The 15,014-nt window shown below is 49.3% G+C and overlaps 1 protein-coding gene across 13 annotated transcripts in view; it reads right to left on the reverse strand.

The window, feature by feature from the left end:
* The window catches only part of SARDH (sarcosine dehydrogenase), a 75,633-nt gene that overhangs the window by 31,193 nt on the left and 29,426 nt on the right, over nt 1–15,014 (reverse strand). For all 13 annotated transcript variants that reach the window (XR_010322879.1, XM_064290612.1, XM_064290614.1 and 10 more), the window contains 3 exons: nt 12,717–12,830; nt 3,273–3,411; nt 1,279–1,392 (listed from right to left, as the gene is read on the reverse strand). Coding sequence is in view for 12 of the 13 variants with exons in the window: in XM_064290612.1 (XP_064146682.1) it covers nt 1,279–1,392; nt 3,273–3,411; nt 12,717–12,830 (367 nt within the window). In the remaining variant the exon portion in view is untranslated. The remainder of the gene's footprint in view (nt 1–1,278; nt 1,393–3,272; nt 3,412–12,716; nt 12,831–15,014) is intronic.

Raw genomic sequence — 15,014 nt, forward strand, 5'->3', positions numbered from 1 at the left:
CAGTCACTTCAGGTCACCCAGAGGTGCCGCTGTCTGCACAAACCCCCCCTGAACCAGTTAGCACCTTCCCCCCTCCTCCCCAGACCCTCTCTTTCCCCCCATGTTGCTACAACACGTGCTCAGTGCTCTCAGCTCAGGGAACCCACTGGAACCCACCAGAAGGGCATATCACTGTGCACCCGTGTGGGAGAGGGTAACTCAGTGTATAAAGCACTTTCATGACGACGTCCCCTGTGAATGGGGGACTAGCAGGGTCCCCATTCCCAGAGGGGGAAACTGAGATTCAGGAAGGTCACTTCCATTCCTCTTGGTACTTCCAGGCTTGCTGACCTATAGCAGCCCTGGGAGGGGGGTCCTTTTGTTGCCATTTCACAAATGTGGAGACTGAGGCTCAGAGAACCAGGCCACTGGGCTGTTGCTTAAATGGCTGTTGGCACAGAGTCCTGCCTAGGGCCAGGCTATCTAACTGGGCTGAGCCATTCTGGCCAGCTGTGACCCTTTCCCCAGAGGCACATTTTGGTGGTAAGTCCCACAACTAATACCTCTCCCCTCTGCAAATCCAGTCTCTCAGAAGTGGCCCTGGGGCCCCTTCCTGAAAACCAGAATGTGTCCCACTGTCTGCAAATCTCGGCTAGCTTTCTTATTCCTTGATGGAGACAGGTTACAGGCCTAGAGATGAGGCTGCTCCTGTGTGAACCAGGGGACAGGGCCAGGAAGTCAAGGTAACAGGAGGCAGATGTTAGCTCAGGGTAGTATTCAGGGCTGTGTAAACAAGAAATGATAGGTACAGAGCTCCCTGTCATTGGGGCATACAAGCAGAAGTGGAGGGGCTGTAGAGGGTAATCTAGGTATCAGCCTAGCTATCCTCTAAAAATTCTTCCAGGCCTGAGGCCAGGAGATACGTGGGCACTGAGAAAGCCAGTAGAGCACAGATACTGGTGGCAGAAAGAAGCTAACCCCTCTGAGTGGGAGGCAGGGCCTTAGGCTTGGTGCATTGTTCCAGGCAGTGGCACTGAGCACACCCACGCTGCTCCCAAACACAGGGGTGCAGACAGATCCAAAGACATAACCACTGAGTGCTCCTCGCTCCAGCGTGGCTGCCTGTGCAAAGCCTGCAGTCAGTGGAGGTACACCTCTAATCCCCCAGTACATGATCACGGTGACCATGGAGGTAACTACAGAGCAGCCCAGCCCTCTGCTTCCTGCTGTCAGTGGCCATCCTGTTCCTGGAGTAGGGCTGCAGCAGGGGCCCCCGGCAGCCCCAAAGGCCCCTCCTACCTTCAAAGGCGGGGGCCAGCGGTGGGGCCTGGGGTTCAGGGTCCAGGCGGCTGACGGTCAGGTCGCTCTCTGTGCCCCCCCGGTGGTTCAGCATGCAGGTGTACACTGTTGAACCTGGGGGCAGGGGAACACCCAGGTCTGTGCTGGCTCAGAAGATGAGCCGCCACAGCAGTGGTGAGCTCCTCACCACAGAGGAGAGCCACGGAGGCTGGGTCGCCACTCCGCAGGACGTGCCAGTAGGGAGTGACCTTGAAGGACCCCTCAGCTCAGGGATTCCATTATGACTGAGTGTCCTGAGAGGGATAACGACAGGCAGGTCCCCTGGCACTGTCATCGCTGGGAGAGGAAAGATTCGGAAGAAGCGTTCTTCTTGAAACGCCTTTCCACTGGCTCCTATTTCATTCCTTCACCCTGAGAAGGTTGTAGGGACAAGATTCATGTCTTATTTGTGATCGTGCTTCAGCACCCAGCACTACACCTGCTACACCAGACGCTGGATACATTTCAGCAGAATAAATGAGTATGTGGATGGAGGATGGATGCATGAATGAGAAGATGAATGGAGGGGTGAGGAGGGTGGGTTGATGGGTGATGGACGGGTGGGTGGTAGGTAGGTGGATGGGAGGGTGAGGGTGAGTGGTCGTTAGGTAGGGGGAATGGATAGGTGGATGGATGGGCAAAGGTATGAATGGGTAGATGGATGGGTGGATGGGTGGGTAGGGGGATGGGTGGGCAGAAGGATGAATGGATGGATGGGTAGGGAGATGGATGAGTGGACGAGTGGGTAGGGGGATGGGTGGGCAGAAAGATGCATGGATGGATGGGTAGGGAGATGGACGAGTGGACGAGTGGGTAGGGGGATGGGTGGGCAGAAGGATGAATGGATGGATGGGTAGGGAGATGGATGAGTGGATGAGTGGGTAGGGGGATGGGTGGGCAGAAGGATGAATGGATGGATGGGTAGTGAGATGAATGGGTAGGTGGATGGGTGGCTGGATGGGTAGTAGGGTGAGTGGGTAGGGGATAGGTGGATGGATGGGTGAGGGATGAATGGGTAGATGGATGGGTGGGGGGTATGAATGGGTAGATGGATGGGTGGGTAGGGGGATGGATGGGCAGAAGGATGGGTGGGTGGATGCATGGATCGGGGGATAATAGGTGGATGGATGGATGGATGAAGGGGTAGGTGGATGGGTGGATGGATTGGTGATGGGTAGATGGATGGGGGAAGTATGGGCAGGAGGATGGGTGAATGGATGGGTAGGGGGATGAATGGGTAGATGGATGGGTGGGTAGGGGGATGGATGGTTAGATGGAGGGGTAGATGGACAGGTGGATGGTTGGATAGGTGATGGGTAGATGGATGGGGGGAAGTGTGTGTACATAGATGGCTAGGTGGTGGATTACTGGGAGGATTAATTGAGGGTGGGTGGGATATGCATATGTGAGTAAATAGGTGCACTGATTGGTTGGTTGGCTGGATGGGGTTGGGTAAGTTTTTAGTGGGTAGGTCAGAGGGTAAAATGGAGGATGGGTGAAGAAAAAGGAGATCAATATCCCAAATATTACATGGAACTTATATTCATATTTACTATTTATCCTTCATTTTTATTGGTCATGTCTAGCAATCCTATCTGAGGAGGTCATTCATTCATGGGAGGAGGGCAGCTGCCCCCCATCCTGGGAGACATAAAGGTTAGCTACCCTGAATCCCTTCTGGAATCATGTAAACAAAAGGGAGGGGGGATGAAGTGAAGGAGGAACGGAGGGTGGGACGGAAGAAGGTGATGAAGTCATCGGGCCTGGGGCTTGGTGATGAGAAAGGCCATGCCCTGGCCGGAAGGGACTGGACAGAGGGGCCCAGGGCCAGGCTGAAGGGGAGGACCAACAGGCTGTGGGACCCCAGAGGGGGCAGGCTTGCCTTGTCACCTTCTCAGTGCCTGGAACTGTGTCCACGGTGCCCTTCCTGGCACTGAGATGTGGAGGTTCCATACCTGGGGGCCGGCTGACATCTGCGGAGAACAGCCAGTCTGCAGCCTTCCTCGCGTCCTGTCCCACCAAGTAGAACTTCCCAAAGTAGGACATGTCAAACATGGCAGCAGCCCCTCTGCAAGCCAGACACTCCTTCTTGATCTGGAAGCCCGGAAAGTGGAAATGCTGTGGGGTTTTGAATGTGCATTCCCCAAAAGAACATGGGGGCTGGTGTTCTCTCTAGCACACCTCCTCCAACCCCCCTCCTTCCCCTAGTAAAGCTCCCTGTTGCCAAGTCCCTTCCGAGCTCTAGAGCACACCCTGACACATTCTTCTCAAAATACGGAAACTTCTCTAGAACAGATCATAATATGCTAGGCCATAAAACAAGTCTCCATAAACTCAAAAGGATTAAAATCAAGCAAAGCATATGCTCTGACCACAATGGAATTAAATTAGTAACCAGGAACAGAAGGAAAATTGGAAAATTCACAAATAAGTAGAAATTAAACACCACCCTCCTAAATAACCAATGGATCAAAGACAAAAACACAAATGGAATTAGAAAATACTTTGAGACAAATGAAAACTAGAACAATATACCAAAACTTATGGGAGGTGGCTAAAGCAATGCTCATGGGGAAATTTACGCCTGTACACGCCTAGATTAAAATAAGAAAAGAGATCTCAAATCAGTCACATAACTTTTGACCTTTAAGAAACTAGAAAAAGAAGAACAAACTATACCCAAAGTAAACACAAAGGAAGAAATAATAAATATTAGAACAAAAAATAAAGAACAGACCAACAACAGAGAAAATCAACAGAAGAAAAATTTGATTTTTGAAAAATGAACAAAATTGACATACCTTTAGCTAGACTGACCAAGAAAAAAAGACAGAAGACACAAATGACTAAAATCAGGAATGAGACATCATTACCCACCTTACAGAAATAAAAAGGACAATAAATTAGATAACCTAACATGAAATGGACAAATTCCTAGAAAGACACAAATTATTGAAACCGACTCAAGAAGAAATAGAAAATCTGAACAGACCTATAACAAGTAAACAGGCTGAATGAGTGATTTAAAAATCCCCTACAAAGAAAACCCTAAGTCTAGAGGGCTCCACTGGTGAACTCTACCAAACATTCAAAGAAGAATTAAAGCCAATCTTTTACAAGTTCTTCCAAAAAGTAGCAGAGTAGGAGACGCTCTCCAGTTCATTCTACTAACCAGTAATACCCTGATACCAAAACCAGACAAGGAGGACATGAGAAAACTGCAGCCCAATATCCCTTATGAACATAGACACAACAATACTCAAAAAAACACAAGCAAACCAAATCCAACATATAAAAAGGCTTATACACCATGATCAAATGAGTTTTACCCTAGGAATATAAAGTTGGTTTAACATCCAAAACTCAACTAGTGCAATTAAAAAAAAAATTGCCATCAAGTCAATTCCAATTCATAGCAACCCTATGTTGTTGTTGTTAGATGCCGTCGAGTCGGTTCTCACTCATAGCGACCCTATGCACAACAGAACGAAACATCGCCTGGTCCTGAGCCATCCTTACAATCCTTGTTATGCTTGAGCTCATTGTTGCAGCCACTGTGTCAGTCCACCTCATTGAGGGTCTTCCTCTTTTCTGCTGACCCTGTACTCTGCCACGCATGATGTCCTTCTCCAGGGACTGATCCCTCCTGACAACATGTCCAAAGTATGTAAGACGCAGTTTCGCCATCCTTGCTTCTAAGGAGCATTCTGGCCGTACTTCTTCCAAGACAGATTTGTTTGTTCTTCTTGCAGTCCATGGTATATTCAATATTCTTCGCCAACACCACAATTCAAAGGCGTCAACTCTTTGGTCTTCCTTATTCATTGTCCAGCTTTCACATGCATATGATGTGATTGAAAATACCATGGCTTGGGTCAGGTGCACCTTAGTCTTCAAGGTGACATCTTTGCTCTTCAACACTTTGAAGAGGTCCTTTGTGGCAGATATGCCCAATGCAATGTGTCTTTTCATTTCTTGACTGCTGCTTCCATGGCTGTTGATTGTGGATACAAGTAAAATGAAATCCTTGACAACGTCAATCTTTTCTCCGTTTATCATGATGTTGCTTATTGGTCCAGTTGTGAGGACTTTTGTTTCCTTTATGTTGAGATGCAGTCCATACTGAAGGCTGTGATCTTTGATCTTCATTAGTGCTTCAAGTCCTCTTCACTTTCAGCAAGCAAGGTTGTGTCATCTGCATAACACAGGTTGTTAATGAGTCTTCCTCCAATCCTGATGCCCCGTTCTTCTTTATATAGTCCAGCTTCTCGTATTATTTGTTCAGCATACAGATTAAATAGGTATGGTGAAAGATTACAACCCTGACACATACCTTTCCTAACTTTAAACCAATCAGTATCCCCTTGGTCTGTCCGAACAACTGCCTCTTGATCTATGTAAAGGTTCCTCATGAGCACAATTAAGTGTTCTGGAATTCCCATTCTTTGCAATGTTACCCATAGTTTGTTATGATCCACACAGGTAGACCTGCCACATAGGGTTTCCAAGGCTGTAAATCCTTACGGAAACAGACTGCCGTATCTTTCTCCCATGGAGAGGAGCAGCCGATGGATTCAAACCACTGAGCTTTTGGTTAGCAGCTAAGCACTTTTACCACTGCAACACCAAAAAAAACAACACCAGGGTTCCTTAATTAACACAATATACCACATTAATAGAATAAAGGACAAAAACTACATCATCACCTCAATCCAAACCAAACCTATTGCCGTTGAGTCAATTCCGACTCACAGTGACCCTATAGAACAGAGTAGAACTGCCCCGTAGAGTCTCCAAGGAGCACCTGGTGGATTCAAACTGCCAACCTTTTGGTTAGCAGCCGTAGCACTTAACCATTATGCCACCAGGATTTCCATCACCCCTATAAAAGCAGAAAAACTATTTGGCAAATTTTAACACTCTTTCACACAACAAACTAAGAATAGGCAGGAACTTCCTTGACCTGATAAAGGGAATCTACAAAAACCCTACAGCTAATATCATACATAAAGGTGAAAGACTGAATGGTTTTCACCCAAGACGAGGATGTCCACACTCAAGACTCTTATTCAACATTGCATTGGAGGTTCTGTTGTTGTTGTTGTTGTTGTTGTTGTTAGGTGCCATTAAGTTGATTCCAACTCATAGCAACCCTATGCACAACAGAACAAAACACTGCCCGGACCTGCATCATCCTCACAATCGTTGTTATGCTTGAGCTCATCGTTGCAGCCACCGTGTCAATCCACCTCATCGTGGGTCTTCCTCTTTTTCGCTGACCCTGTACTCTGCCAAGCATGATGTCCTTCTCCAGGGACTGATCCCTCCTGACAACATGTCCAAAGTATGTAAGACACAGTCTCGCCATCCTTGCTTCTAAGGAGCATTCTGATTGTACTTCTTCCAAGACAGATTTGTTCGTTCTTTTGGCAGTCCATGGTATATTCAATATTCTTCATCAACACCACAATTCAAAGGTGTCAATTCTTCTTCCGTCTTCCTTATTCATTGTCCACCTTTCACATGCATATGATGCGATTGAAAATACCATGGCTTGGGTCAGGTGCACCTTAGTCTTCAAGGTGACATCTTTGCTCTTCAACACTTTGAAGAGGTCCTTTGCGGCAGATTTGCCCAATGCAATGTGTCTTTTCATTTCTTGACTGCTGCTTCCATGGCTGTTGATTGTGGATCCAAGTAAAATGAAATCCATGACAATGTCAGTCTTTTCTCCATTTATCATGATGTTGCTCATTGGTCCAGTTGTGAGGATTTTTGTTTTCTTTATGTTGAGGTGTAATCCATACTGAAGGCTCTGGTCTTTGATCTTCATTAGTAAGTGCTTCAAGTCCTTTTCACTTTTAGCAAGCAAGGTTGTGTCATCTGCATAACTCAGGTTGTTAATGAGTCTTCCTCCAATCCCGATGCTCTGTTCTTCTTCATATAGTCCAGCTTCTCAGATTATTTGCTCAGTATACAGACTGAATCGGTATGGTGAAAGAATACAACCCCGACGCACACCTTTCCTGACTTTAAACCAATCAGTATCCCCTTGTTCTGTCCGAACAACTGCCTCTTGATCTATATAAAGGTTCTTCATGAGCACAATAAGTGTTCTGGAATTCCCATTCTTCACAATGTTATCCATAATTTGTTATGCTCCACACAGTCAAATGCCTTATCATACTCAATAAAACACAGGTAAACATCCTTCTGGTATTCTCTGCTTTCAGCCAGGATCCATCTGACATCAGCAATGATATCCCCGGTTCCACGTCCTCTTCTGAAACCAGCCTGAATTTCTGGCAGTTCCCTGTCGATATACTGCTGCAGTCATTTTTAAATGATCTTCAGCAAAATTTTGCTTGCGTGTGATATTAATGATATTGTTCTATAATTTCCACATTCGGTAGGATCACCTTTCTTGGCAATAGGCATAGATATGGATCTCTTCCAGTCAGTTGGCCAGGAAACTGTCTCCCATATTTCTTGGCATACAGGAATGAGCACCTCCAGCGCTGCATCTGTTTGTTGAAACATCTCAATTGCTATTCCATCAATTCCTGGAGCCTTGTTTTTTGCCAATGCCTTCAGAGCAGCTTGGACTTCTTCCTTCAGTACCATCGGTTCCTGATCATATGCTACCTCCTGAAATGGCTGAACGTTGACTAATTCTTTTTGGTATAATGACTCTGTGTATTCCTTCCATCTTCTTTTGATGCTTCCTGTGTCATTTAATATTTTCCCCATAGAATCCTTCGCTATTGCAACTCGAGGCTTGAATTTTTTCTTCAGTTCTTTCAGCTTGAGAAACGCCAAGTGTGTTCTTCCCTTTTGGTTTTCCATCTCCAGCTCTTTTCACATGTCATTATAATACTTTACTTTGTCTTCTCGAGACGCCCTTTGAAATCTTCTGTTCAGGTCTTTTACTTCATCAATTCTTCCTTTTGCTTTAGCTGCTCGACGTTCGAGAGCAAGTTTCAGAGTCTCCTCTGACATCCATCTTGGTCTTTTCTTTCTTTCCTCTTTTCAATGACCTCTTGCTTTCTTCATGGTTGATGTCCTTGATGTCATTCCACAACTCGTCTGGTCTTCAGTCACTAGCGTTCAATGTATCAAATCTATTTTTCAGATGGTCTCTAAATTCAGGCGGGATATAATCAAGGTCATATTTTGGCTCTCGTGGACTTGCTCTGATTTTCCTCAGTTTCAGCTTGAACTTGCATATGAGCAATTGATGGTCTGTTCCACAGTCGACCCCTGGCCTTGTTCTGGCTGATGATATTGAGTTTTTCCATTGTCTCTTTCCACAGATGTAGTCAATTTGATTTCTGTGTGTTCCATCTGGTGAGGTCCCTGTGTATAGTCGCCGTTTATGTTGGTGAAAGAAGTTATTTGCAATGAAGAAGTCGTTGGTCTTGCAAAATTCTATCATTCGATCTCTGGCATTGTTTCTATCACCAAGGCCATATTTTCCAACTACTGATCCTTCTTCTTTGTTTCCAACTTTCACATTCCAATCACCAGTGATTATCAATGCATCTTGATTGCATGTTCGATCAATTGCAGACTGCAGGAGCTGATAAAAATCTTCTATTTCTTCATCTTTGGCCCTAGTGGTTGGTGCGTAAATTTGAATAATAGTCGTATTAACTGGTCTTCCTTGTAGGCATATGGATATTATCCTATCACTGACAGTGTTGTACTTCATATGATATTATCCTATCACTGATAGATCTTGAAATGTTCTTTTTGACAATGGATGCAACACCATTCCTCTTCAAGTTATCATTCCCACCATAGTAGACTATATGATTGTCGGATTCAAAATGGCCAATACCAGTCCATTTCAGTTCACTAAACTAATGCCTAGGATATCGATGTTTATGCGTTCCAATTCATTTTTGACAATTTCCAATTTTCCTAGATTCATACTTCGTACATTCCAGGTTCCAATTATTAATGGATGTTTGCAGCTGCTTCTTCTCATTTTGAGTCGTGCCACAACAGCAAATGAAGGTCCCGAAAGCTTTACTCCATCCACGTCATTAAGGTCAACTCTACAAAAAAAATTTTTTTTTTTCTACTTTGAGGAGGCAGCTCTTCCCCAGTCGTCTTCTGAGTGCCTTCCAACCTGGGGGGCTCATCTTCCGGCACTATATCAGAAAATGTTCTGCTGCTATTCGTAAGGTTTTCACTGGCTAATGCTTTTCAGAAGTAGACTGCCAGGTCCTTCTTCCTAGTGTGGAAGCTCAGCTGAAACCTGTCCTCCATGGGTGTCCCTGCTGGTATCTGAATACTGGTGGCATAGTTTCCAGCATCACAGCAACACACAAGGCATCAATCTGACAGACACGTGGGGGATTGAAGGTTCTAGCCAGGACAATTAGGTGATTATTTTGTGTCAGGAGCCTGCACTGTCTCCTCCAAACCTCGAGAGCCCATCACCAGGCCTTTCTTCCACCATCCTAGGAGGTAATGACCTCACATACTCAAGTGGCCTCTAAGTCATACTCATCTCTTCCCAACTCGTTGAGATGTCACTTTGGTGGATTGTGCTCAGCCACGGCGGGTGTATTTGTTGTTATTGTTAGGTGCCATTGAATAGGTTCTGACTCATGGCAACGCTATGCACAACAGAGCAAAATACTGCCGGGTCATGTGCCATTCTCACAATCTTTATGTTTGAGCCCATTGTTGCAGCCATCGTGTCAATCCATCTCGTTGAAGGTCTTCCTCTTTTTCACTGACCCTCTACTAAGCATGATGTCCTCCAGGGACTGCTCCCTCCTGATGAATGAAAATGCTGGACAATGAATAAGGAAGATCAAAGAAGAATTGATGCATTTGAATTATGGTGTTGGCAAAGAATACTGAATATACAATGGACTGCCAGAAGAACAAACAAATCTGTCTTGGAAGAAGTACAGCCAGAATGCTCCTTGGAAGCAAGGATGGGGAGGACTTTGGACATGTTATCAGGAGGAGCACATTTACACCATGGAAATTGGCAAACACTACAGGGTTTATCAGCGCTCCATGATGCCTGTTCAGTTCCTCTGCCCCAGATGCTGTTACTCTACCTCCCTCCAGACATCATAACCCCTTACTGAGCTTCTGCTCTGCGTTTGCTGGGAGCAGCCTTTGCTGATGCTGCTGGGAACACAGACTAAAGCCAAAGCCAGCTTCCCAGCTGAGGCTCGTGTGCTGGGCTGGGGACGATGCCAGCATTGAAAAGAAGTGCAGATTTCATGCCTTAGAACCATTCGGGCACATGTGCGGAGGATGCAAGAAGCCACATAGCCAACTTGGCATCTCCTTGGATCTCCCAAGTCCCCGAGGGCCAGAACGTCCGACAGACTTTAGACGCTACACACGGGAGGTGCCAGACTAGCACGCTCACCCCCACTCCAAAGGCTGCCTCAAGGAGCTCAGGCACTGAGAGGGGCTTTGGGACACTGTCCTCCTGTTTTCCTTTGGAAGGCCCCTCCTCCAACACCTTGGCCAGCTATGTTACCACTAAAGCAAGATTTGGGGCAAATGGTGGGAATGAGTGGTTCCCACCCTTCAATGAAAGAAGTCCCTGTGTGGTGCACACGGTTAACCAGCTCAGCTGCTAAAGGTTGGAGGTTTGAGTCCACCCAGAGGAACCTTAGAAGAAAGGCCTGGTGATCTACTTCTGAAAAACCAACCACTGGAAAATCCTACTCAGACACGTGTGGGGTTGCCATGAGTCGGAACTGACTCCATGGCAACCAGTACCCTCCAATGAAAACCCCACAGATCACAATGGCCTGATCCATAAGCGATCATGAGGCCTGCACAGGACCAAGCAGTGTTTCGTTCCGTTGTGCATGGGGTCGCTGTGAGGTGGGGGCTGACTTGGCCACGGCTGACAACGACAACCCTCCAGGGCCTGTGGCCCTTGTTCAAAATTCATGATGACTTTCAGGATGGTGGCAGCAGAGCCTGGAAGCAGCCTGCCACCCTTCCCATGACAGAGGCACCGAAAGGCCTCAGGATGGTTCCAGACCATCCCTCGGCTCCAGGGACCCCCAGGGTCAGGCTGGCTCTGCACCCCCATCAGGTACAGTGGAGGGACTTTCACCCCCTCTCCAGTGTGACAACATACATCAGAACAAAACCAAAGTTCTATTTGGAGATCACTTTGCAAAACGACCGTGCAGGCTCGGGGTGGAAGCTGGTGGTGTTCTTGGGGCAAAAGCTGCCTAAAAAAACATTCTTGTGAGGTGGGAAAGCCTGGCCCCCGGGCCTCATCCCCCCACCCGAGTGGAAGTGGAAGCCAACCCTGGGGGTGCTGATGAGGCCCCAGAACCCCACCTGGCCAGCCTGGCCGTTCAGCCCTCCCCCACCCGACCCTCTGGAGCAGGAGGGGCATCAAGCAGGTCCGGATTGCAGAGCCCACTGCTGGTTCTGATGCTGCATCCCGGGGGCTGTCTGGGGCCAAGCACCAGACCATCGGGCCATCTGGCTGGGCTCTGCCTCCCTTTGCGGAAGGCCTGTTTGTGTCCAAGAGGATCATGGGAAAGTGGGTTGCAGGCATTGTTCTCCACGAAATGACCTTGTCTGGATCTACTTTGCCAAAACTGGGGCTGAGGCCACTGCACCCTGCCCTGGAGGAGGCACACCCCCACTCAAACAGCTGATGCCATCAGGCAGCTCTCAGAGTGCACAGCGAACCTGGCTCAGAGAGAGGAAGCCCTGGCCTGGACTTAGACAGCCCACCTTGCCCGCTGCCTTGGGCAGTATGTATCCTCAGGCCTCTCTGACTGTGGCCTGTCGTGACATATATGAGGGGAACAGAGAAAAACACCCCATGATTCCTCCTTAGGACTGACTCAGCAAAAGCAGGGTGAGTACAGAGCCCAAGCAGACCCGGCGGGGGCCAACCCCCACAGGAACGCAACTCCTATCCCTCGTGGGGATGGGCCCCCAGCCTCCACAGGAACGTAACCCCTGTCCCTGTGTGGGAATGAAGCCCTTAGCCTCCACAGGAATGTAACCCCTGTCCCTGTGTGGGAATGAAGCCCTCAGCCTCCACAGTAATGTAACCCCTGTCCCTGTGTGGGAATGAAGCCCTCAGCCTCCACAGGAACTTAACCCCCATCCCTGTATGGGGATGGGCCCCCAGCCTCCACAGGAACGTAACCCCTGTCCCCTTGTGGGGTTGGGCCTCCAGCCTCCACAGGAACGTAACCCCTGTCCCCTTGTGGGGTTGGGCCTCCAGCCTCCATAGGAATGTAATCCCTGTCCCTTGTGGGGATGGGCCTCCAGCCTTCACAGGAACATAACCCCTGTCCCTGTGTGGGAATGAGCCCGCAGCCTCCACAGGAATGTAACCCTTGTCCCTGTGTTGGGTGGGGCTCCTGACTACTCACAGTGTCGTGGTGGGGTGGGAAGTCGAATGTGTACTCGTCCCCCAGCAGCCTGTTGTAGGCGTAGTCCTGGTGCACCTGGTGCCCATAGGCCCCATAGTAGTCGTAATGGAGGACCTGGGGACAGAGGACACCGCCATCACCGGTTGTCCCTCCTCCCCTCCCTCCCACTCTCTCCCTCTTCCTTCCTTCGTTTCTCCCTCCCTCCCTCCCTTCCTCCTTCCCTCCTTGCTTTTTTCCTTCCTTCCCTCTTCCTTTCTCTCTCCCTTCTTCCCTCCCTCTCTCCACATACAGGGCCTGGTGCTTGCTAGGTGGCAGACACTGACTGGGTCTTACAGGGACAGAGATGAACAGGACAACACAGCCCCTTGTCCTGCTCTCACAGAGTGGGTATAGAGTGCTGTAGAGGTGGGGGGGTCCAGGCACTCAGGAAGCAGTTACCCCAATGACCCCTAAGCACCATGGCGGTGGGTGCTGAGAGGGTAGAGTTGGCACCGGGAGAAGGGCTGGGGGAGTTCAAAGTGGGGAGATGGGGAAGGATGGAGCTGAGGGGGAGCAGGGGTGTGTGGGCCACTGACAGGCTTTCGGCCTGATCCCAAGGCAGAGGGGGAAGCCCCAGAGATCCGGATGGCTGGGGAAGGGGATAGAGGGTGGGGCGGGACAGCCGGGGAATTGACTTCATCCTGTTTCTCCCCTTTTAGACCGGATAAGGGGTGAGAAACATATCCTTGAATTCATTTTCCTCCATCAGTTGTATTTATTGCATTAGCAATTTGTTTTTATGGAGAGATTTCCTGTCTTCTGTTCTTAATCTGTTTTGTCCCGGGTAGCTATTAGAGCCCTACAGCCTGACCCTAAATAAAAGAAAACCTTTTCTATTTAAAACAAAAAACAAAAAGTGCTGTTGCCATGGCGATCCTGGACCACCAAGTCCCCATTCTGGTGGAGCCCAGCTCCAAGTGCTGCAGGTAGGTGAGCTCCTGTGAGCCTCAACGCCTTACGAGGGAGCGCCTTTCTACAGTGGAGAAACCAGGCAAAGAGGCGCACTTTGCCAAGGTCATGGCAGAACTGACAGGCTGGGGGGAACCTGGGCTACAGGCAGGCTCCAGGACTGGCTTGTTCACCCCATCCGACTCTGCCTCTCCCAGAGCCCCCTCCAGCGGCCCTCTGTGGAGGCCCTACTCATGTGGACAAAGCCCCCTCTCCCTTCAGATGTGCACACCATGAAGAGGTGTGAGCAAGCCCCTCAGTTCTCACCTCCTTGCAAGCTGCTGCCCACTCCCCAAGTCTCACGTCCTTTACCAGCCCCCCTCTCACAGATAAGAGTCTAGTAGGGGGTGACACCCAAGCCCAACTCAATCCCTGGAGTCCAAGGAGGGTCCTTCACGGGGGTTCCTGCAAGCAGTGGTCTCCATGGGCCCCAGCAGCCCAGCAGGGACATTCCACCCCCTGTGGCCTGGGCCAGGGTCAGGGGCTTGGGGGTCTGTTCACCCAGGCTCCTGGGCTGACTCCTAGAAGTGTTCCCAGGTGGGGGATGCAAAGCCTGCCCATCTGGGGACGGGGGGGTGTGTTCCAGCCTCCACCCCAGTCTCTCTCCATCCCCACCAATGCCAAGGGGGCTGCTTCTGGGGTCAGAGCCCACTGGAGGGGGGGTGTCATGCAGGGGTCACTGCCAGGCTGGGGTCTCGTCACTCCTGCCCAGCATCCTCTCTTGGCCTCTGGGCCCTCAGCCTGCGGGGTGGTGGCCCCAGGCATCTCTCCCTTCTCCTGGTGGATATGCAGGGTTTTCCCACATGTGGTACCCCTCATGACACAGGAGACTCTGCTCTTGGGCGGGGGGGATGGGTCCATATTAGGGGCCAGGAGGCTGTGGATGACAGGAGCTACTGGGCCGGGAGCAGCTTTGGCTCCGGTCTTGCCCACTGAGGCCCTGGTACTCAGGTGACTGGGGGTTGCCATGGTGATGAAAGCTGGGCTGAACTGGAAGGAGAGGGAAGGCTGTGATTTGTACAAATCTGGATCGAATCCTACCCCCAGTGGGTCTTAAAGCATCACACCACTGGCCCCCCAGGCCTCCTTGTCTTACAGGCGGGCTGGTGGGACGGTTCCCAAAGGCTCCGCTCATGGGGGAGCCAGGAGCTGCTGAAGGGCACCCAGGGGCCAGGTGCTGCGAAATCTCATTTATAAACCCAATACCCTGTGCTGCAATTTTGTGCCCAATCTGATGTTCCCTCAAACAAACATAAACTCCCTGTGGCCAAAAACATAAGAGCAAAATTGTGGGGAAGCTGTTAATTTCTT

The sequence above is a fragment of the Loxodonta africana genome, chromosome 9 (assembly GCF_030014295.1).
Source record: "Loxodonta africana isolate mLoxAfr1 chromosome 9, mLoxAfr1.hap2, whole genome shotgun sequence".
NCBI classification, from domain to species: domain Eukaryota; kingdom Metazoa; phylum Chordata; class Mammalia; order Proboscidea; family Elephantidae; genus Loxodonta; species Loxodonta africana.